Source organism: Pleuronectes platessa, chromosome 12 (assembly GCF_947347685.1).
Source record: "Pleuronectes platessa chromosome 12, fPlePla1.1, whole genome shotgun sequence".
Lineage (NCBI taxonomy): Eukaryota > Metazoa > Chordata > Actinopteri > Pleuronectiformes > Pleuronectidae > Pleuronectes > Pleuronectes platessa.
Genome location: NC_070637.1, coordinates 26,161,619 through 26,187,354, shown reverse-complemented (window position 1 = coordinate 26,187,354; position 25,736 = coordinate 26,161,619). Strand labels below are relative to the sequence as shown.

The 25,736-nt window shown below is 47.4% G+C and overlaps 1 protein-coding gene across 1 annotated transcript; it reads right to left on the bottom strand.

The window, feature by feature from the left end:
• Positions 1–25,736, bottom strand: arfgef3 (ARFGEF family member 3). The gene is given in 42 exon segments (XM_053435613.1): positions 1–981; positions 1,442–1,895; positions 1,994–2,373; positions 2,455–2,556; positions 2,856–3,027; positions 3,110–3,328; positions 3,563–3,693; positions 3,797–3,928; positions 5,992–6,094; positions 6,186–6,300; positions 8,447–8,623; positions 8,697–8,825; positions 8,908–9,052; positions 10,011–10,114; positions 10,450–10,572; positions 10,688–10,829; positions 10,917–11,096; positions 11,519–11,664; positions 11,794–11,927; positions 13,603–13,914; positions 14,155–14,305; positions 14,477–14,587; positions 14,929–15,144; positions 15,260–15,367; positions 15,512–15,683; positions 15,988–16,154; positions 16,349–16,698; positions 16,859–17,430; positions 17,526–17,658; positions 17,754–17,866; positions 18,376–18,420; positions 18,422–18,624; positions 18,700–18,824; positions 19,020–19,124; positions 19,294–19,378; positions 19,783–19,828; positions 20,324–20,440; positions 21,123–21,191; positions 21,274–21,408; positions 21,795–21,876; positions 23,875–23,926; positions 25,585–25,736. Coding segments are annotated over 42 exon segments (6,834 nt in total). The 5' UTR covers positions 25,670–25,736; the 3' UTR covers positions 1–789.

Below are 25,736 nucleotides of genomic sequence, written 5' to 3'. Positions count from 1 at the left end.
CTCAACAGGAAATATTTAAAACAACCAACATTTAAATAAACATGTTCACATACACACGTGTAGAATAAATGTGAGAATCAAACTTCACTGAGATTTAAACATACAGATCAAAGATCCTCAGCAGTGCATCACACGTGAAGATGCCTCACTCTGAAGAAATAGCCGTGTCTTCATCTTCATCATCATCACTACCAGCAGGGACCCAGACAGAGATGAAGAAGTAATAAGCTAATTAACATATTTGTGACGTCATGGCGTTTACATTCTGTTTAGTGTCAGCAGGTTTCAGACTTTATGATGAAAAGACGACATGTTACCCAGAAGCCACTGCTCAGTTCTGATGATGTCACAGCCACATGGTCACATGACGTCATGGTAACAAGCAGCGAGCGGACCTGTTCATGCCAATTTATAGAACGATAATAGTCTATAGTCAACCAATAATATCCATCAGTCAGTGACATCACCGACCAATCAGATCCTCATGAAGCTTCAGCGACGCCCACGCCTGATGACCACAGACAGCGGCCGAGAAAACAAGAAGCGGAAAGAAGCCTGAACATGACACGAGACGTGTGGCTCTGAACTACAGGACCCAGAATGCACTGCACATCAAAGTCTCCGTCTATATTCATACACCATCGGCCAATCAGATCATCTCATGTCACATGTGTCCGCCAATCATCTTTCAAAGATCTGATGATGTCACTGTCTGCCTCAAATCCACACGAAGGCAAAGATGGCGTCCGGCTGCAGCCCCGTTGATTTGTGTCTCTACGTCCTTCAGCCTCACACAGTGATGTCATAGAGACGGCCCACCCGACCCAGCCAATCACGCAGCGCCTGGCGGACCCGGCCGTCTGTGACGTGGCATGAGAGCTGGCTGAGGCAGGGGTAGAGCGCCCCCTGGAGCGCCAGGAAGGAGGCGTCGGTCAGGAGGAGCGTCTGGTTGAGGAGCGTGAGGACCATGTTGGTCCACGCCTGCAGGAGGAGGAAACACAGAGGATGTGAGGACGCCATGTTGTGTCTGAGCGGACTGAGTCAGCTGATCTGAAACACTCCAGAGTTTAAACCGTGACTCGGACAGGAAGTGAAATACAGAAGATGAACGTCTGCCAGCAGCTGGTGACATGAGGTCACATGACGAGCTCCTGAGCACTGAGGAGCTTCAGCAGGAGCTCCGCCCCTTCATCACACACTTTGGTCTTTTTAACTTTGCAGAACTTTTACATTCACAGAAAAACATCACATGTCTCCTTCGATCTAAATCATTATTTTTATTATTATTTATAAAAAACAGCTGATGATAACAGTGTTTTAATCTGAGCTGAATAATCTGTTCTTTTCTTATTTGTCTGAAACCTCTAATGCTGTTTCGTCATTATATCAAAGTTATATATCTTATATATTTATATTTATACAGGTAGTATTTGTGTAGTACCTGTATCTGGGCCTCGGAGTCTCTCAGCGAGACGCTGTGGGAGCTGATGGTGGATCCAGACCTCGGCCTCCTCTCCTGCCTCAGGACTTCAGGTCCTGCGCTGACCGAGTGCCTCAGTGGCGGCCCCTGCTGGTCCACCAGCTGCTGGGGCCTCTGCGGGGGCCTCTGGGGCTCCACGGGCCCCCTCCCTCCCCCCGGGGGGGCGCGGCCCTGCTCCTTCATGAACAGGTTGACGTGGCTCTGCGGCTGCGGCTGCTGCTTCCTGCGTTTGTACTCCATCATCAGTTTGCTGATGGTTTTGTCGGTGGCGATGGTGTAAAGTTTGTTCCCGGCTTTTTCCCACCACTCCTGTCTCCTGCCCGGACCAGCCCCCCCCCCCGGTGAGCTCGCTGGGAGGCCGGAGTCCCTCCGCTCCCCTCCGGGCCGGAAGTGATGCGGCAAACTTCCTGTGCAGCTGTGAGGAGACGAAACAGATGCCTTCAACTTCCTGTCATAATAGTTACATTAATAATAAATCTGGGTCAGCTGATGTGTCATGTGACGCAGTCAGACCTGAATCCTGAAGCCTGCGTGGGCGTGGCTTCTGGTGATGCTGCGCTCACGTCCGCCACCTGACACCTGAACCCGCCTTCCTCCGACGGCGTCTCCCTGGCCGAGAGCCCGCCCACTGACGTCGGGGTAGAAGTCTCTGATTGGAAGAGAGGCAGGAAGAATATGTGGTCTCCTCCCCCTCCTCTCAGCAGCGCCGCCTCCTCCAGCGTGCTCTCCAGGTCGCGGTGCATCTGGATGTAGCTGTTGCACAGATCCATGCACAGTTTGTAGAGACGCTTCACCAGCCACGCCCAGTCGGCGCTGCCCAGCGGCTGCACGCTGAGCGACGGGACGGGCGCTCGCCACGGGGGACGTTTGTCCCGGCCGCGAGGAGGACTGACCTGCCGGGCAGAGAGGAGGACGTTTGGTTTTAAGAATCCTCTGAACTGGAGGAGGAACGTTCAGGAAGTCGTGAGCGTCACCTGAGCCGTTTCCTCAAAGATGTCTTCGTCCTCTGAAGAAGCAGATCCGGGGTGGGAGGAGTCAGAGCTTCCCTCCTCTTCCTCGTACAGAATCCTCTTCACCTGGAAACACGTGAAGCTCAAGTTTGATTTGAACGTAAGAAGCTCAGAAGAAAATACACTCCACGCAAAGTCTGATGCAAAGATCAACAATAAAACAGAATTAAAATAAATAAACAGATGAAAATATTTTGTTCCAAACCCCCCAAAAAACTCAGATCTAAAACTGGATATTAACATTGATCAAACAAGAATGCATAAAATATTATTTATATAAGTATATAAAGCATATATAGTATTGACTCATGTTTAAAAGATTCTGAAGCCCTGTAATTAATCCAAAAGCAGAAATGTTTGTTTACCTGCTGAGCCGTCATACCCTCGGACTGACTGAGGGTGGCGCTCAGCAGAGCCTGGAAGTACAGGTTGAAGCTCATGGCCGACTGGCGGTAAAGATTCGCTGCTCCACAAACACCCGACACCTTCATGAGCAGGTACTTCAGACCCGGGCGGGTGTCAAAGTCCCGCGCCGTCCTGCAGAAGTAAAGACGAGGACATGTTCCTGAATCTGATCAACCTCATCAGATCAACGATCTGCTCTGGAATCATCAATAACCTGTAAGAGTCCAGCAGCAGGTCCAAGATTATGGCTAGATTTGTCATGGAGATGTAGCGCAGGAAGCCGGCCGTGGGTCTGCCGGGGTCAGAGGTCACAGGCGTGACCCTGTCCTGACCCTCGGGCTGTTTGACGAACTCCTCCAGGAGGATGTCGCAGAGGTTCTGCAGCAGAACCTGATGAGACAGAAGACTCACCACGATGGTGCGGAACGGAATCCTAAAGAATCAGAGACCAGGGTCCATCACAGTGTGCACTCACAATACACAGAGTGAGTAGAGGGACAGGACACAGAACAGATCAGCACAGAAAAACACTCTTACCCAATTTTCCTGTGACAGCAGCAGAAAGACAAACACAGAGTGAGATAAATGAAAAGTTCTTCTGTCTCCACATGTGTGTGTGTGTGTGTGTGTGTGTGTGTGTGTGTGTGTGTGTGTGTGTGCGTGTCACCTCTTCTGAGTGTGTCCGTTGGCCTGCTGGTCGGACGGCAGCTCGATGATGAGGACACAGGACTGAGCGTGCTCGAAGCCGTCCTTGCTGTTGGGCGTCTTTGGAGAACACTGAGTGTCCAACATGAAAACCTGAGACACGTGAAACATCCATGTTGTATTAACACTTTGATTTACTTTGACTCTGTGTCACTCGTCCTGATGAAGAGGAGGATGAAGATGTAGTCACACCAACCTGCTGAGCCATAGCTTTGATCCTCCAGTACTCGGCCTCAGCTGAGGGCGAATGAGACGGAGCCGCCACCTTCACCTCGCAGGCGTCTCCAGAGAAGCTGTCGGATCCACTGTGGAAACAGGCCAGAAGGTTCTGTGGGGGGACAGGAGGACACGGAGGTAGAGGACTTTACACTCGTTTGTTTGTGTTCACAACAACAGAAACATGAGGGAACATCAGGCGAGGGGCGGGGCCTGTAGAGCAGCAGGGGCGGAGCCTGTAGAGCAGCAGGAGGCGGGACATGACGTATAAACTCTGCTGTGGACAGATCAGTGTTGTTGTTTACATCTCATCCACACCGGAGTCGGCCCTCATCACCAGAAGATCTGGAATCTCCTCGTGTTTCCAAGTGGACGTCTTCATCTTCTACGTGTCCGGCTCCTCTTCTTCATCCTGAGATGTTTGTGTTCTTCAGGTTTCACGTCACGTGTTAGAAACCTCATCAACACGTCCACTCGCTCACTGGGAAGCTTCCACACATTGTCCTGCTGGTTCCTCACATGGACTCACTCTGACATGTCACACACATGTTACCAGGAGGCTGCAGGAGAAGATCCAGAACATGTCCAGAGACACTGACTCTGACATTTGTTCTCAGTCCCTTTTCATTAAAACCTTCGTTCTTGCAGATGAATCAGTTTCATAAAGAACTTACATTACAGTGAATCTGACCTGAATGAATAAATCAGCTTTTCTATAAATCGGCTCAGAGCTCGTGTGTTAATGTGTCTGAGAGCAGAAGCTTCGTGTCACAGCTGCCACGTGTTTAAAGCTTCATGTCAGTTTGTTCTTCACATCACAACTGATGAACTTTCATCACATCTTCATTTCAGAACATGATTTCATTGATGCAGACATTCTGACTCTCTTAATAAAAAATTAAATGAATAAAACCATTTAATCTAAGTTGTTTTCTTCAGAACCTGATCTGATTGTTTTGCTCCCTCATCGCTCAGTAAACACGTTTCTCTGGTTTTTATTTCCCCGCGGTCTCGACGACAGGAAGCAGCTGGAAGTGGACGAGCTACTTCCTGTCTGTGGCTCTGATCTGTTCGCCTGTCTCTAATTCTCTGTTTGTCCCGTTTCTATGTTCCTCTTTTTACTTTATGCATTTTAATATTGTTTGTTTTAGATGATGCTGTTTTTAAATCAGAGTTAGAAATAAACATAATTGACAGAGGAAGCGTATGTGACCTGCTGTGACAACTGATGTGGACTTTAAGTTATTAAAAAACACATTACAATCATTAAAAAACATATTTTGAATGCACATTTTTTCTGTTTTGTTTGTTTTAATATCAGCAAACATAAACCAAGATGATGATTCTTTTTTAATGAACTAATTAATAAATGAGTTATAAACAAACTATAAATCATAAAACATATTATCGACACGTGTAAAACACGTGTAAATGTGTCTCTTGTATAAACGACCACATTAAAACAATTGTGTTATATAAACACATGTATGTTCACAACATGATTAAAAACTCTGATTTACTTTTACCACAAAGATTAAAATAAAAGATCAAAAACTCAAAAGTCAACAAGTAAAAAAATCTGTGGTTATAAGACCATCTTCACATTCATCATCTTCATCACTCACTCTGACACACTCACACACACACAAACACACACACACACACACACACACATAGAGCTCTAAGCCATAAAGCTGCTTAACATCAGTCTGTCATGCAACTGCCACACAACTGTAGGAACTCACAACATCCACTGATGAAATGTCACGTCTAACACACACACACACAAAAACCACGTGTTGCCATTAGTAAAACTGTTTGTGTCTTTACTACCGTGGATATTTATTGACCTAAGTATTCTATTTGTGAATTGATGTTTAAATTATAATAAATTATATTTAGTTAAAGAGCCAGTGTGTGTGTGTGTGTGTGTGTGTGTGTGTGAGGTTAAATGGGGCTCTTGCTGTGGCCTGTCAGCATGTTGACAGTATTAACGGCCGAGGCTTTCAGATTATTGTGTCCTGAGCAGCGGCTGCAGATGGATTACACAGTGTGTGTGTGTGTGTGTGTGTGTGTGTGTGTGTGTGTGTGTGTGTGTGTCGTTGTTCATTTCTCCTCTGCACAGTGTGTCCTACACACACACAGTGTCTCCACCTGATGAAGCAGAGCGTTTACCTTGACGGGCTCCAGCGTGGCAGAGAAGGCGTCCTGCAGCGCGACGCACGCCAGACGCCACATCTCCTCCGTGAAGACGGGGCCGACCGCCACCAGCACGTATCTGCAGACACACAACAGAGACACACATGACGCTGGTCACGCTACACACACGTGTAGTATAACGTGAGTCTGTTCTACTGTGGTGTGGTCACCTGATGCAGGAGCAGCCGACTCTGGAGATGGTCTCCGCCGGTTCAGACACACACGACACCAGCAGCTTGAACATGTCCTTCAGCATCAGGTGGACCAGAGACTCGTAGCCCATGTCTGCACACAACAACACAACAACGTGAGACAACAACATGACACAACAACATGAGACATGAGACAACAACATGAGACATGAGACAACAACATGAGACAACAACATGAGACATGAGACAACAACATGAGACAACAACATGAGACAACAACACAACAACATGAGACAACAACATGAGACATGAGACAACAACATGAGACATGAGACAACAACACAACAACATGAGACATGAAACAAAAACATGAGACAACAACATGAGACAACACAACACAACAACATGAGACAACAACACAACACAACAACATGAGACAACAACACAACAACATGAGACAACAACATGAGACATGATACAACAACATGAGACATGAGACAACAACATGAGACATGAGACAACAACACAACAACATGAGACAACAACATGAGACATGAGACAACAACACAACAACATGAGACAACAACATGAGACATGAAACAAAAACATGAGACATGAGAAAACAACATGAGACAACAACACAACACAACAACAACACAACAACATGAGACAACAACATGAGACAACAACACAACACAACAACAACACAACAACATGACACAACAACATGAGACAACAACATGAGACATGAGACAACAACATGAGACAACAACATGAGACAACAACACAACAACATGAGACAACAACATGAGACATGAGACAACAACATGAGACATGAGACAACAACACAACAACATGAGACAACAACATGACACAACAACATGAGACATGAGACAACAACATGAGACATGAGACAACAACATGAGACATGAGACAACAACATGAGACAACAACATGAGACAACAACACAACAACATGAGACAACAACATGAGACATGAGACAACAACACAACAACATGAGACAACAACATGAGACATGAGACAACAACACAACAACATGAGACATGAAACAAAAACATGAGACAACAACATGAGACAACAACACAACACAACAACATGAGACAACAACACAACACAACAACATGAGACAACAACACAACAACATGAGACAACAACATGAGACATGAGACAACAACATGAGACATGAGACAACAACATGAGACATGAGACAACAACACAACAACATGAGACAACAACATGAGACATGAGACAACAACACAACAACATGAGACAACAACATGAGACATGAAACAAAAACATGAGACATGAGAAAACAACATGAGACAACAACACAACAACAACACAACAACATGAGACAACAACATGAGACATGAGACAACAACACAACAACATGAGACATGAAACAAAAACATGAGACATGAGAAAACAACATGAGACAACAACACAACACAACAACATGAGACAACAACATGAGACATGAGACAACAACACAACAACATGAGACATGAGACAACAACACAACAACATGAGACATGAAACAAAAACATGAGACAACAACATGAGACAACAACACAACACAACAACATGAGACAACAACACAACACAACAACATGAGACAACAACACAACAACATGAGACAACAACATGAGACATGAGACAACAACATGAGACATGAGACAACAACATGAGACATGAGACAACAACACAACAACATGAGACAACAACATGAGACATGAGACAACAACACAACAACATGAGACAACAACATGAGACATGAAACAAGAACATGAGACATGAGAAAACAACATGTGACAACAACACAACACAACAACAACACAACAACATGAGACAACAACATGAGACATGAGACAACAACACGAGACAACAACACAACAACATGAGACATGAGACAACAACACAACAACATGAGACAACAACATGAGACATCAAACAACAACATCAGACATGAGACAACAACATGAGACATGAGACAACAACATGAGACAACAACATGAGACATGAGACAACAACACAACAACATGAGACAACACAACAACATGAGACAACAACATGAGACATGAGACAACAACACAACAACATGAGACAACAACACAACAACAACACAACAACATGAGACAACAACTCAACAACAAGAGACAACAACACAACAACATGAGACAACAACACAATAACAACAACACAACAACATGAGACAACATGAACCTGGGCAGTGTAGCGTGATAGATGGCGTGTCTGACCTGAGTGTATGAAGCTGTTGACGTGTTCCACCACCAGCTCACATGACAAACCGATGGCGTGTTTGAAGTTTGCCGCCGCCACGTCCCAGTAGGAGTGGTCGCCATGGCTCCGCTGCAGCCACAGTGACATCACAGGAAGTAGCAGCTGGATGACGGCGAAGAGGCCGAACCCCGGACCTGTGGGGGGGGGCAGAATTTAGGTCCCAGCGTTTGTCTGTGTTTGTGTGTGTGTGTCGCTGTGTTGTGTTACCTGGTACGACAGAGACTTCTCTTAAGAGGCTGAACAGCAGCTCCAGAGCTGGAGGTTGATGCGTTCGAGGACAGTGGGAAACTGAAGCTGTGAGCTGCTCCAGCAACAGAATCCAGACCTGGATCAGACCTGCACAGAGCGGACGAGGCGTCAGGGGGCGTCGGCTGGACCACGGGGGGGGGGTGTGGGGGGGGGGGGGTGGAGTATTTACCTGTGTTGTCATCAAACTCTTGCAGGACGCAGTCCATCCCGTCCTCGCTGCTGACAGAGCGCTCCTGCGATCTCATTGGCAGGCTGGCGAGCCGCGCCCCCAGGAACACGGGTTTGGACGGCATCTTATAGATCTTAGCCAGCAGCTGTCAATCAAATGCACAATCGCTCATTTCACAGCAAAATATGAATCAAAAATTACCTCGAGGAACATGTCAGCATCTGAGGCTCCACCCACACTGAGGCTCCACCCACACGGAGGCTCCACCCACACTGACATGTTTCCCCTAACTCATCCCAGTTGCTATGGTTACGCCTGCTGTAGTCAGAGACTCGTGGAAACTGATCTCGAATCAGTTTGAACTGAAACTGAGACTTTAGCAAACGATGACGCAGACGTTCTCTTCCTGATTGGTTCTCATCAGTCACATGACTCGACTACAAGGCGTCAGTAACACTTCCTGTCAGCGGGACTTCCTGTCAGTAGCACTTCCTGTCAGTAACACTTCCTGTCAGTAGCACTTCCTGTCAGTGGCATTTCCTGTCAGTAGCACTTCCTGTCAGTGGCATTTCCTGTCAGTGGCACTTCCTGTCAGTGGCACTTCCTGTCAGTGGCACTTCCTGTCAGTGGCATTTCCTGTCAGTAGCACTTCCTGTCAGTAACACTTCCTGTCAGTGGCATTTCCTGTCAATAGCACTTCCTGTCAGTAGCACTTCCTGTCAGTAGCACTTCCTGTCAGTAGCACTTCCTGTCAGTTACACTTCCTGTCAGTAGCACTTCCTGTCAGTAGCACTTCCTGTCAGTTACATTTCCTGTCAATAGCACTTCCTGTCAGTAACACTTCCTGTCAGTAGCACTTCCTGTCAGTAGCACTTCCTGTCAGTAGCACTTCCTGTCAGTTACACTTCCTGTCAGTTACACTTCCTGTCAGTGACTCGTCTTCATCACTGTTCCAGCTTCAGAGGAGTTTCCGTTACTAAGCAACCAACTGCAGAGGAGACGTTCTACTTCCTGTTTACATCACATGACCAGTGGACGTGAACGGTCATGTGACCTGTGTGTTCAGATGTGTTAGTGTGGACACAGCCTGCGGGGACTCGAACCTGTGAACATCTTCGGAGGTAGTCGAGAGCTGGCAGACAGAGGTCAGTGGAGCTGTGACCCGACACGTGGACACAGTCTCCGATCTCCTTATAGTCCACCTCCCCTACACACACACAGACACACACACACACACACACAGACACACACACACACACAGACACACACACACATACACACAACATTGTTACACATGACATGGAGACAGTTGTACATGTTTTGTATTGGCCACAGTGACGTTGACCTTTGACCTTTTTATCAGTTAATCTGTCAGTCGAAGGGAACACCTTCATGGCCACTAGGTGGCGCCTGTGCAGAGGCTTAAAGATTAAATGTTTGATTGTTTTATGAGCATTTACACACACGTCCTCCTCCACTGCTCCGCATGTTATGAAGACGAGAAGTAAACATGATTCCAGGAGAAATGAAAACAACACAAACCTAAACCTTTGACGAACTTCATCAGACACACGATGTAGTCGGTGGCGGCGTTGGCGAACACCTGGATGTTGTCGGTGTTGATGAACGCCTCGAAGACGTCGAACACCGGAGCCTGAGACTTCCCTACAGGGAGAACGAGAGGGGGGGGGGGGGGGGGGGGGGGGGGACAGAGGAGTTACACATCCAACCTTCAGATGTGTAGAAGAGGAACTCTGATTTGATGTTTGGTGAGACGGACCCATGGAGTACTCTCCCAGCAGATAGTCTTTGGTGTCTGTCTTGCTGCCGTGCACCGTCCTCAGGGCGCTGAACAGAGGCCTCCACCCTGACAGGATCTGAGGAGAACACATCTCCACCAGCTCGCCGATGGACGTGATCACCTGGAGACAAACGCACACACACCTTCAACAACGTGAACGCTCCTTCACGTCACATCACCTGAGACTTTAATGATGTCCTGCAGAGACCTGGTCCTGCACGTCCTCGTCACACAGCTCCAGCTGCATGATGTGTTCGAACGGCCTGAACAGAGCCTCGTTGAAATGGAAGTGTGGAAGCTCCGCCCAGCTCGTCAGGACCTCCATCAGGACGTCATGGATGAAGGAAACGGCCTTCTGGGAAACATGGCGCTCGTTGTGACACGCCGCCTGGAAGCAAACCAATTCATAATATACATTATCTCAAGGCTCTTTTTATGTTGTATTATTTATTTTGGAGAGGACAGAGTGAGAGTAAGCTGTGAAGGGGGGGGGGGCAGACGGAGAGTGACGCTTTATCCAAAGTGACTCACAATAAGTGCATCAACCACGAGGATGCACTTATTATTTAATTTTTTTATTCTAAAGTATATTCTGAAGAGATGTGGACCTTCTGTCCTTATGTCAATGTGGAGCTGGTTCCAGTGTTCAGGAGCCAGGACTTAGTGGTGAGCTCCCAGTGAGGGAGCAGCCGATTGGCCGATGCAGAGCAGAGTGGGCGGGCCTAGCCCCCACCCCCCCAGGCTCTTTACATAGAAGGTCGAACTTTTAAAAATGAAACACAAGCAGAAGAAAGGTTTACAGTTCCTCACCTCCACCAGGTGTGGCGCCACCACGCTCCACGCCCTCATCATGTGGAGCAGAGGTCGGTTCTTGTTCCTGACGATCCGCAGCATGGCCTCGCCCAATCGGAAGAGATGGAGGGCGCTGCGGCGCTCCAGCGTCGACTTGGCTTCTCCTGCAGACGTAGAAACTCCAACTTTAGTTTCACGTTAATCAGACATCAAATAAGGACAATAAATTAAAAACATGTGTATGTGTATGTGTGTGTGTGTGTGTGTGTCTCTGTGTGTGTGTGTGTGTGTACCTGGCATTGCCAGTGAATAGTCTCCGGTCTCAGTGACGGAGTCGAACAGTTGAGACTGAGACGCTTTCCTCAACTGCTGCAGGAAAAACACCAAACCCACCAGGTTCAGTTTGGTGGCAGCTTCTTCAAACAACCTGCAAAACACACACACACACACACACACACACACACACACACACACACACACAGTTTAGTTTTTAGTTTAACATTTGAAAACATTCTTCTACCTTGTGAACTCTGGAGTTCATTTCCTTTAGTTTATTTGTATAAATGTGGTTCAGGTTGAAAGTGGGAGGCGGTCGGTGGAGGTGTGAGCTGAACCTGTTAGTTAGTTCTGATGGGGGGGGGGGGGGTCAGTCCATCTGTTGTAAAAGATCAGTGAGGAAGATAACTGCTTACATAAGAGATGATCCATTGAATAAATACACACACACACACAGCGGCAGTAAACAGGCATCGTGTGTGTGTGTGTGTGTGTGTGTGTGAATGTCTGTGTGTGTGTGTAGGGCCAGGGAATACACTTAAATAAATGCACAACTGCTGTCATCAGGCACAGACACTCACTTATATATTTCGATATAAATTAAGACCCATATATTTTGTCGATACTTGTGAGGACAAACAAGCCCTGAAATTAATCTAGTTATTACAAATTAAACGTTCTATTATCGTATAAAATCTATTACATTGTGTCAGTTTAATGTTATAGAGATTTATAACAGTGTTAAATAACTACACAAATACATGTGTGAACCACAGCAGAATTTAAATGTGATGCTCCGTTCTGCTGCTGCCACCTTGTGGCTGTTATGAGACATCACATCCTGCTGAATATCATTTTAATAAGGTAAAATAAATTCAGAGATTCATCAGGTGTTTATGGAAATGTAAAGCAGCTAAAATGAATCATGTTATGACCATGTGATAACCATGTGATGACCAGGTGATGAATCATGTGATGATCAGATGATAACCAGGTGATGACCAGGTGATGAACATGTGATGACCATGTGCTAACCATGTGATTACCAGGTGATGACCAGGTGATGACCAGGTGATGACCAGGTGATGAATCATGTGATGACCATGTGATGATCATGTGATGATCATGTGATGACCAGGTGATGACCAGGTGATGAATCATGTGCTAACCATGTGATGACCAGGTGATGACCATGTGATGAATCATGTGATGATCAGATGATAACCAGGTGATTACCAGGTGATGACCAGGTGATGAATCATGTGATGATCAGGTGATGACCAGGTGATGAATCATGTGATGATCAGATGATAACCAGGTGATGACCAGGTGATGAACATGTGATTACCAGGTGATGACCAGGTGATGACCAGGTGATGACCAGGTGATGACCAGGTGATGAATCATGTGATGATCAGATGATAACCAGGTGATGACCATGTGCTAACCATGTGATTACCAGGTGATGACCAGGTGATGACCAGGTGATGACCAGGTGATGACCATGTGATGACCAGGTGATGACCATGTGATGACCAGGTGATGACCATGTGATTACCAGGTGATGACCAGGTGATGACCAGGTGATGACCATGTGATGACCAGGTGATGACCATGTGCTAACCATGTGATTACCAGGTGATGACCAGGTGATGACCAGGTGATGACCATGTGATGACCATGTGATGACCAGGTGATGACCATGTGATGACCAGGTGATGACCATGTGATTACCAGGTGATGACCAGGTGATGACCAGGTGATAACCATGTGATTACCAGGTGATGACCAGGTGATGACCATGTGACCTCATTGTGGCTCCTCACCTGTCGGCCTGTGTGGACAGCGTGCACACGGCCTTGGCGGCGGCGGTCCCGGTCATCAGGCTCCCGCCCCTCAGGTCGAGGCCGCGCCCCCCCCGGCTGCTCTCCCTCAGCAGCTCCTGGATGGACAGAGGCTGGATGACCGGCTGACTCAGGACCAGCTCCGAGGCCTCTGGGCCGGGCTCACAGCTCAGCTCCTGCCCCAGGTCCACGCCCGCCTGCTGGCCCTGCTGCGTGATGGTGGTCAGAGACGACAGCTGGGAGGAGCCGTCACTGAAGTGGGTGTGTTCCAGTGAACTGATGTACTCGGTCACCCTGAGAGAGGGGGGGGCATTCAGTGTTTCATTTCCATTTTCTGTGTGAATATGGGTGATTGTGCGTGTGAGTGTGTATGGGTGAGTGTGTGTGTGAGTGTGTGAGTGTGAGTGTGTATGGGTGAGTGTGTGTGTGAGTGTGTATGTGAGTGGGTGATTGTGTATGGGTGAGTGTGTGTGTGAGTATGTATGGGTGAGTTTGTGTGAGTGTGTATGGGTGAGTGTGTGTGTGAGTGTGTACCTGAAGACGTGCGGCCAGCAGTCGTGGTTGTGACTCCCCATCTCCAGTCCTACGTTCAGGATGGCGTCCATACACAACACGTGAGCCGTGTGGAGACGAACTCCCTGAGGGCGTCCAATCTGCTCCAGACGCTGCTCCACACGCTGCTTCACTACACACACACACACACACACACACACACACACACACACACACACAGTTAAACAGCAAACAAAATAAATGATTAAAAACCAAGAAACTGTCATTATTTCATGTTATGTGTGATATTTTGATATTTTGTGATATAAATGAATTCATGTTGACACAATAAAACTCTCTGTACCTTGTGTGATGGCGTCTCCCGTCTCTCCCACCTCCTTCTCATCCTTCTCCTCCTGCACACAGGAGGCGGCCGCCATCTGAGCTAAAGCTGACGCACAGTTTGCTGCCACGCCTGACACGCACAACACACACACACACACACACACACACACACACACACACACACACACACACACACACACACACACACACACACACACACACACACACACACACACACACACACACACACACACACACACACACACGAACAATATTATTTTTGTCAATTAAATTACATTTTCTCAAAAACCTGCTGCCAACAATTGTATGAAACACCCAGCAAGTTTAGGTGTGTTTGTGTGTGTGTTTGTGCGTGCATGTGTGTGTGTCACAGACGTTTTCAGGTCAAATCTAACCCTCAAAGTCTCAGGTCACTTGTCAGAGTGAGGTGCAGTGCCGATCTGAACCTACCGAGGGCGCAGCTGAGCGCGGCGGCCTTCCTCAGGCCGTCCAGACTCAGGCAGATGGTGTCTCTCTCTCTCTGGCTCTGCTCCTTGACGCCCTCGGCTCCCAGGATGAAGGCCAGGCCCTTGGAGCTGCCCGCCATGCGGCCCGTCAGCGGCGTGGACAGAACGTCCATCAGGTTCTTCCAGACACTGGTGAGGATGAAGCGTGAGAACACAGCTCCTGAAACACACACACACACACCAGTGGTCACCAGGGGGCGACCTTTAACCTTCAAATTCAAATCTCCAGTCACATGGAGGAGGCGGAGCATGACACCGTCACGACGTCCACTCACCTGCCGCCACGCTGTCGCTGCTCGACTTGTCGCAGCTGAACGGTGATTGGCTGGACGGCCGCCTGATCAGCTGACCGCCGATCGCACTGCTGCCCAGGCCGTCGATATCTGAGAGACGAGGAGGACGTCAAAGAGAGGAGACAGATCAAAGGATAATTCATGACACATCACAGGAGAACCTCTCACTCAATCTGGTTCAAGATGTGTAAACAACTGATCTGGTGATTTCAATCAGAATAAACGTGAGTGTACCTGTCAGCATGGTGATGAGCGGCAGCGTGTGGGAGCGGTCCTCAGGTGAGCACCAGTACCCAGCTTCGGCCAGCAGGTTGCGCTCTAACACCTGGTGGTAGAGCTCCTCTATCCAGGCCTGAGAGAGAACCACGAAGACGCCGCTGCTCTGGATCAGACGCACAAACTCCTTCTGCATCAACACACACACACACACACACAGATTAGATTTGTAGTGTGTAGTAATTTAAACCGTCGGAGATGCTAACGTCTGCTAGCTTGGACACTTCTGGTGGAGCCGGAGGCGTCAACACGATGTTAATGGTCTCGAGTTGAATATGAAAGTCGGTGCAGACGCTTGATGACACCACACGAGCAATAAGGACTCATGGGGGGTTGTGGTCAGTTTGAAAACAAGATCAGATTGTTTCTGCTTCTACAGACAGTGGAACAGTGTTTTCCTCTTCTCCGCTTCAGACGCAGGAAGTGAGACTCACCAGGCCGAGGGGGGGGGTCAGCGCTCGCCGTCTGTAGTAGTCGCAGCAGCAGAGCTTGAGGTTGAGCAGCAGAGCGGAGAAGGACACCAGGTACAGACCGTCTGCGTTCATCAGAGACTGACAGCTCAGAGTGTCGGCTGCCTCGAAGCCTGGGGAGTGGATCCCACCTGGAGGGGGGGGGGGGCAGAGATGTAACGATTCATATTTAACGTGATTATCTTGCTTTGATGTAAAACTTCCATAATGCTTTGTGTTCTTAGAGGTAGATTGTGGGTCGTGGGTAAAAGGTTCAATTTATAACAAATGTCTTTGTGCACGTTAAAGCTGATCAGTGCACCCCCCCCCCCCCCCCGCCTCTCACCAGCCTGCAGTCCGGTGCAGAAGTTGGAGGAGAAGTTCTGCAGTGACAGGTCGACCTCGGCGGCGGTGGCGAGGCCCAGCAGCCGCGGCAGCAGCGCCGCTAGCGACTGGACGAGCAGCCGGGCGCTCTGCTGGTCGGCCTCCTGGTGGCGGAGCAGCTTGAGGGACAGAGCGGCGCTGCGCAGCGAGCGCTGACCCGGGCAGTCGCTCCTCGTCTGCTCCTCGTCCGCCAGCGACACGTTGTCCGAGCCGATGTCGGACACGTCGGAGCGGCCCGAGTCTTTCTCCGCCGCCATGGAGTACTGGTCACAGGAGTCGAACTCTGTCCGCGACAGGTCCTGCTCCTCCACGCTGCTGGACACACACGCAATACAGCACTTCATCTTATCTTCATGATTTGAGGGAAACTGAAATATCACTTTTTTATGTATTTTCAGATTTGAACTTTGTTTATTTGCCACAGTGATGATGTCATCATGAGGTCATCATGATGTCACGTTGGCACTCGTACCTGAAGTTGCTCTCGCTGTATCGGGATCCTCCGGCAGGATGTGACCTCGTCCTGGACTCCACAGACAGGAAGTTGGTGATGTCGGGGTAAACGAGGGCATGACTCCGCTGGACCACATCTGGAGGAACCACGCCCCCCCCTCCTCTTCTCTCGCCCCTCTCATCCACCTCTCCTGCACCCCCCCCCTCCACCCGCCACCGAAGCTGGTTGGTCTCGGCGCTCTGCTCACGCTGGGCGGCCTCCTGGTCTCTGGAGAACGAGGGCGAGGGGAGGTGAGCGTCCTCCCCACACTCCTCAGGAGTGGTACGACCCGGGCCAAGCCCCTCCGCCTCCAGATCCAGGGTGGTCTGGCCCGTCTCCGTGGTGATGCTGATGCTGATGTCGGGGCTGCGCTCCGCGGCCCCAGGGGCGGTCCCAGTGGTGGACATGCTGGGGGCCGAGAGGCCAGGGTCCTGCTCGGAGGACAGGATGTGTCTCTGCCACCTGAAGTCGGCCTCGTTGATCTCCATGGACTCACGAGTCGACTCCGTCCCGTCCTTCAGCTCGTCCAATCGGCTGAGGAGGAGCCGCGCCTGACAAACAGCTGCTGAGTCAGTTTTACACAACGTCTCTGATGCACATGAATCAAAGTCCTGTGAAGGTTGAAGCTCTGGTCTCGGGGACGTACCTGCTCGGGCTGGAGGCCGCGGCCCTGGGACAACTCGTCCAGCGCTCTGAGGAGAGCACAGGCGCAGGAGACGGAGGAGTAACAAGCCTCGATACCTCCCTTCACACAGGCCTCCGTCATCCCATCCATCACCCTGCAGCAGGACACACCCACACCATGACATCACAGAACTCAACTCATCAGCAGAAACAATGAAACAGCAGAAGAGAAGAGGGCGGGGCTACTGACAGTCTCAGCAGGTCCAGGTGCGACTTCCTCTTTGAGAACGAGCGCTTCCTGGTTTCAGGTTCAGCAACGACTGGACCAGCGAGGTCGAAGAGTCGCTGAGGGCTGCCCAGGATCTGACACACACACACACACACGCACACACACACACACACACACGCACACACACGCACACACGCACACACGCACACACGCACACACACGCACACACGCACACACACACACGCACACACGCACACACGCACACACACACACACACACACACGCACACACGCACACACACACACGCACACACGCACGCACACACGCACACACGCACACACACACACGCACACACACGCACACACACACGCACACACGCACACACACACACACGCACACACACGCACACACACACACACGCACACACACACACACGCACACACACACACACACACACACGCACACACGCACACACACACACGCACACACGCACGCACACACGCACACACACACACGCGCACACGCACACACACGGACACAGACACACACACGGATCAGTCACATGACCGAACCCTTTGTACTTGTCTGAATACAAACTGTTAGTAATGGTTTGTATTGAAGTTCAGCTTGTTGCTCCTCCCACCTCCTTCATGATGCGTATGGCCTCAGTGCGGTGCTGGGGGGGGGGGGTACAGGAGGATGCGGTGGTAGAGCGACTGCAGCACCGGCTTCATCGACTCCACGCAGCTCACCAGACGCACCAGCTCTGCGGCGATGTAACACACCGTCCTCACCACCGGGGCGATCCTGGCGGGGGGGCTGGAGGAGCAGCCAGACCCCCTGCCCTGATCCGACACGCCCCCCCCGCAGGGCTCCGCCTCCTGGTTGATTCCTGATAGAGAAGCAAAAAAGTTAAAATCAGTCATATTGATTTTTGGCGTGAACATTAAACTCAAACTGTCGTTACCGTGACTGAGTCTGTCTGAGAGCCGCTCTCTCTCTGCTGCCCCCAGGTGGCCATGGTGGGAGGCGATGGTTTTGTCGTTGACGGGATTTCCCATGATCGCCACGAGGGACGGACACAGCTGCTTCCTGCACATCGAAGGCACCAATCAGAAAATAAATATAGAGTTAAAACAGAAGCAAAAGATAAAACTTCCCACTGTCCAGGATCTCTTAGTATAAACACGTATGTAAAACATCCCATAATAAACCACATTAGGTCATTGACCCCGTCATACTGTCTTCTGTAGTGCTTCATTACAGGACACCACAGACATGTCTCACCACACCAGGTCGGTGAAACCTCTGGACAGGTGCATTGTGGGAGGACAGCTGCTGAGCATGGAGAGGATGCACTCGAGGTAGAGAAGCTGCAGGAGCTGGTTGTAACTGTGACGACAACACACACAGGACACACAAGTCACACACACAGGACACACAAGTCACACTGAAGATCTCATTAACAGCTTGAACACAGATTTAAGATCATGTTCAGGAACTTTTCAAGATTCATCCAAGAAATAAAACTCCTTATTTGGTTAATATTTGGAAATTGTACCTGTTGACTGACTCCAGCTTCTCACAGAAAACTGTCAGAACTGTCACCACGTCTTCACACAGAGCCTGACTTGTGGGGGACACATCTGCAGCACACACACACACACACATGCACATGCACGCACAGACACACACACACAGGTTAATTCCCTGAACTTTCATCTTTCTTCGATATGCACATGATGTTTCTTCTGTTTCTCTGTCACCTCCACACGTCTCTGTACTAAATAAAAGAAACAATCAATACCTCCTGTTTTATATTGTGTGTGTGTGTGTGTGTGTGTGTGTGTGTGTGTGTGTGTGTGTGTGTGTTCAAAGCATCATGAGGGAGATCTGCAGATTACAGGCCTTATAGAGACAATGTGAGCAGCTCCATGAGAAAACTACACAAACTGCAAAGAAAGTGAGAATCTGTCACTAATATGTAATGTAAATCTTTTCCTGAAGGTGGCGCCAGAACAACGGTCATGTTGCCCCCCCCCCCACCTACCTTTCCTCTGCAGCGGCAGTGATGTCACCTCGTCTCCGTCTGCACCCTGAGGACACACAGCAGGTGTGTTACTGTCAGCGTGTTCGTATCAACAAACTGCAGAGAACTGATTGTTGGATATGAGCCTTTGTATTTTTATGGAATTATAATATATTAAGTGATTTTTCATCATCGTCTAAATGTACAGTCACAGTTTCAACCTGAGCAGCTGCAGAGCAACAATTTATCTTAATTATCTCCACAACCTGATAATAACTCAGAACACAAACTTACTGAGCGTGATCATATACAATATAAAACTATTTCTCACTTTTGATGATCTGAAAATGAGAATATATGACTTTCTATATGTTTATTAAATCTCCCAGGTTCCCTGAACTACTCACCTCCTGTGTGTCCGTGTGTGTGCATAGTTACATCATGCTTCTGTCTGCACCAATTGTGTTGTGTGTGTTTTGTACGACAGTGTGCACTTATGGTGTTGTCTTTTGGGTTTTGTATGATTGTGTGTTGTGTTGTGTTATGTTATGTTGTGTGTGACCTCTTGTCGGTGTCGCAGCTGCAGCGTCAGGTCTCCGAGAATCTGACTCAGCGTCGCTCTCACTGCCGTGTTGATGCTGCGCTGGTGACAGCTGGACAGGTAGGTCTCGATACACACCTGCAGACACGCACGCACGCACGCACACACACACACACACACACACACACACACACACACACACACACACACACACACACACACACACACACACACACACACACACACACACACACACACACACACTGATCCATCAGAGAGTTTCCATGGCGTCACACAGTAACCACAGTGACCGGACTGAGGCGGGGGGGGGGGGGGGGGGGGAACGTTGGACTGTAAATCATAATTCAACTACAAATATTAACTTTTCAAGGATGTTTAAAGACTCTAGTGATAAAAAATAATTTATTATTACTATAATATTTGATTAATATGTTAAGTTCAGTACATCACAGATCCTAGCAGACACAAATTAGAGGATGTTTCACTCCTTTTATTTTCTTCTTTTCTGTTCCGACCAATCACAGATCAAGGGATTCTGTAGATCCTGCTCTCGGCTTTCCCTCTCCTCTGATTGGTCGGTAGTCGAGCTGATGACCCTCTCAGTTCTGAGGAGCAGTTACCATGGTGATTTACCGGCTTAGTTAAATCTGACGTTACCGTGGTGATCGTGGAACCGTCTGTCAATCTGTTTCATAAACATCTTCAAACGTTCTCACCAGCAGCTGAATTAGGATTCAATATTCAGCAGAGCATCATGTGATTGTGTTGATGAAGCCGAGGCTTGGGGGCGGAGTCTCACCTCAGCGATCCTCAGGATGGAGTCTCCGTTAATCTCAAAGTTCGGTGAGTAGGTGATGCAGAGCAGGACCTGGACACACAATCTGTGTGTTAGTACATTCAACATGTGGTTCCAGTGTCGTGTGGAGAACCTCACTTCCTGTGGCTCGTACCTTCATGACCTCCACCTGCAGGTCTTCATTCAGGGACGGAGTGATTCTGATGGCCTCCAACATCTGGCTGAGCAGCTGCTTCTCCAGGACCTCCACGCCGACCCCGCCCACAAACCTGTCATCACACAGGAGCTTCTGATTGGACACAGAGGGAGGAGGTGTCAAAGTGAAATAATGAATGTTAATTTTACTTTCAACTTTCTCAAAAACATAGATTAAGTATAAAAACGGACACGTGAGCGTTTACTGAGAGGTTCCAGGAAGATGCTTATTAAACTGTTTAATGAGGAAGTTTATATCTCAGCAGCTTTTAATAAAACTGAGTCTTTCCAGAAGACTTCCACTGAAGAACCTCATCATCATCATCATCATCATCATCATCATCATCATCATCATCATCACTACCATCTGACATCAGACGCCTCACCAACGAGAAACTGGTGAGGAATCAGACACGTGACGTCTGTTCCACTGGAGATTTAAAGATGAATAAGATGATTAGTTATATTCTCTTCAGGTACCTGCATCCCAGTGAGCGCCGTCTGTCCCAGTTTAGTGTTTTTAGACTCCAGAGCCATTTGTAGAGGCAGCAGACAACACTGCCTGAAAACACACACACACAAAACAAACACACAACATGAGAAAACCAGTTACAGCACGGAAAGACACAATCTGCACACATGTTGAATGTTTGCACGATAACACGCCAAGCAGCTACTCTGACACGCCCCCTAACAAAACATGTGAAGTGAGAGGAGCCGACATTTCCTACACGATCTTGAAGTGGTTGACCAATCACAACCCAGTGGACCAGCTGGCCAATCAGGGCAGGTCTTTATCAGGAGGGGATTCTTAAAGAGACAGGGGCCAAAGTGTTTGAGACAGAGGCTGAAAAGAGGAGCTGCAGAAAAGGAAAGTGATGTTTTCTGAACATTCAAGTGTGAAAACATTGAAGTTTCTCTGGACGTCTCAGACATGAGGACACTAGAGTCAAAGTGTCCTCGTCTCGTTCTCTGACTCCTTGTTTGCAGTCGACTGAGTCACTGAGCTGCGTCTCCAACCAGCTGCAGCTTTAGAGATCAAACTGTATTTATGAGTCTGTGGAGCAACGACCGATAAGAAAACACAAAGACTAAACTCTGATGTCACCAAGATCATTCAAAGGTGATTCTGTTGATCAGGTTGGTCTCGTCCATCCTCCTCCTCTGTGATGAAGAGGACTCCTCTGTGTTCCAGGGAATCACAGTCAAATAGTTTTTATTTGCAGACGTCAAACAACATAACAATGAAATATCATTAATATTTCATTCTAATCTTCTCTAATACGACAACACAGCTGATTGGATGAATTATTAATGAGTCGAGCCACAGAAACACTGAGGATTTTAGACGCTGATGACAGCTGCTCTACATTTATCTATATTTACACGTCTATATAACGCGTGTAAAGCCAGAGTCGTATATAAAGAGGATCAGTGACTGTATATAAAGATGATCAGTGACTGTATATAAAGATGATCAGTGACTGTATATATAGATGATCAGTGACTGTATATAAAGAGGATCAGTGACTGTATATAAAGATGATCAGTGACTGTATATACAGATGATCAGTGACTGTATATAAAGAGGATCAGTGACTGTCTATAAAGATGATCAGTGACTGTATATACAGATGATCAGTGACTGTATATAAAGATGATCAGTGACTGTATATACAGATGATCAGTGACTGTATATAAAGAGGATCAGTGACTGTATATAAAGATGATCAGTGACTGTATATAAAGATGATCAGTGACTGTATATACAGATGATCAGTAACTGTATATACAGATGATCAGTGACTGTATATATAGATGATCAGTGACTGTATATAAAGATGATCAGTGACTGTATATACAGATGATCAGTGACTGTATATAAAGATGATCAGTGACTTTATATAAAGACGATCAGTGACTGTATATAAAGATGATCAGTGACTGTATATAAAGATGATCAGTGACTGTATATACAGATGATCAGTGACTGTATATAAAGATGATCAGTGACTGTATATACAGATGATCAGTGACTGTATATAAAGAGGATCAGTGACTGTATATAAAGATGATCAGTGACTGTATATAAAGATGATCAGTGACTGTATATAAAGAGGATCAGTGACTGTATATACAGATGATCAGTGACTGTATATAAAGAGGATCAGTGACTGTATATACAGATGATCAGTGACTGTATAGAAAGAGGATCAGTGACTGTATATAAAGATGATCAGTGACTGTATATAAAGAGGATCAGTGACTGTATATAAAGATGATCAGTGACTGTATATAAAGAGGATCAGTGACTGTATATATAGATGATCAGTGACTGTATATACAGATGATCAGTGACTGTATATAAAGATGATCAGTGACTGTATATAAAGATGATTAGTGACTGTATATACAGATGATCAGTAACTGTATATACAGATGATCAGTGACTGTATATAAAGATGATCAGTGACTGTATATAAAGATGATCAGTGACTGTATATATAGATGATCAGTAACTGTATATAAAGATGATCACTGACTGTATATATCGACTCACCGGAGCTGAGAAGCTGAAGCTCTGGTTGATCCTCTCTGAGTCTCCAGTATTTCTGAAAGTTAACGAAACAAAGAAAAGGACATTTTAGATTTATTGATTTCTTTACATTGATTTTATTACATTCATTGTCTCCTGAGGTTTCACCCACAGACAAACTCAGCTCGAGTCACTGGAGCTGGTGTTTGTTACAGAAACAGAAGATTCAGTGTTCTGAGATATTTCATGATGTCATCAATATTTAAACACTTTGGTTTCATAAAGGGACAAACTGGGCTTTTCAGTAGAGAACTGAAATATAAGACGTGGACAAAAACACAACATGAATGACCTACTACTCTGTAAACACAAGGTCCAGTGCTCCTGTGTGTGTGTGTGTGTGTGTGTGTGTGTGTGTGTGTGTGTAAGGTGGGACGTCTGGCTTCCATGAGCTGCACCTAGATTGATGTTGTGGGCGTGTCTCTGGACGTTTCACAGTAATCTGTAAATCATTTGATTGGCTGATGAAGACTTTCAGAACGACACTGAAATACAACAACACATCTGATTTTCATACTTCACAACTCAGTTTATATATAAACTCTATGCGTAGAGACACTCAGTGAGTTCAGTGCAGATTAAACCTGTGAGTGTGTACATAATATAATATAGTATATATATATTTAACTCCTGAAGGGACGTGAAGAGTAAACAAACTGGTTCATGTGGAACCAGCTGATGCTCCTGAACCGTGACCACAGCTTCCTGGGGCCACGTTTTGAATCTATGTGTTTTACTTTGGCTGGACTCTGACTCCGGTTCGAGTCTGTGTTCTTTAAGACTTGTGTGAGTTTAGTGTGCGATCATCAGATGAACACAACAGCACCTGTCCATCTGTCAGAGCGTCTTCTGTCCCTGGACTGAAGATTGTCTCTGGATTTGACATCAACACAGATACGTGTGTGTGACAGGTTTTTATCAGACGACTTCTAAAAGTCGGTCGAACTCCAGTCAGCAGAAAACCATCTCACTGTTTGGTTTCCTTCTGGCTCGTGATGATGGAAATAAGAACACACTTAATTATAACCTCTTTTTTAAACTGAGCAATAATCCTGTGATAGTTCTACAATATGAAACATCTTTTAAAATCACAAATCATTTCAATGATACTGAGAGTTTGGATTATTAACATCTCACTTGAATTATATACATCTATTTATTTGATGATTTCTGTTCAGTGTGAACTAAGGAGCACGACGCTCCGCCCCCTCTTCATGTTGACATTAAAGTTACACGTGTCGGCCTCGTCCTTCCTGGACCCGTCTAGTTCCTGAAGCGCTTACTGATGATAATTCATTTTAATAAATAAATCACTGACATGAAATTACACCTTTTCCTCCAGTCACGTTAAGATAAACTGAAAATTAACATGAATTATGTGTGTGTCTGTGTGTGAGTGTGTCTCTCTCTCTGTGTGAGTGTGTGTGTTTGGGTGTGTGTGTCTCTGTGTGTGTGTGTGAGTTTGTGTCTGTCTCTGTGTGGGGGTCTGTGTGTGTGTGTGTGTGTGTATCTGTGTGCGTCTCTGTGTGTGATTGTGCCTCTGTGTGCGTGTGTTTCTTTGTGTGTCTCTGTGTGTGTGTGTGTGTCTGTGTGTGCGTGTAGTAACATCCAGCAGGTGGATGTTGATGATGATGATGAGGATGATGATGATGATGAAGACCAGCGGACACTCACCGCGGGCGGACACACACGCTTCCCGTATTCCTTTGTGTCTGTGTCCGGTCGCGTCTCTGTGTATTTTCCGGAGAATGTCCTCCATGTCTGCGGCGCTGGTCCCGCGGCTCGGGGCGTGCGGGGCGTGCGGATCGTGCGGGGCTCGTCTGTTC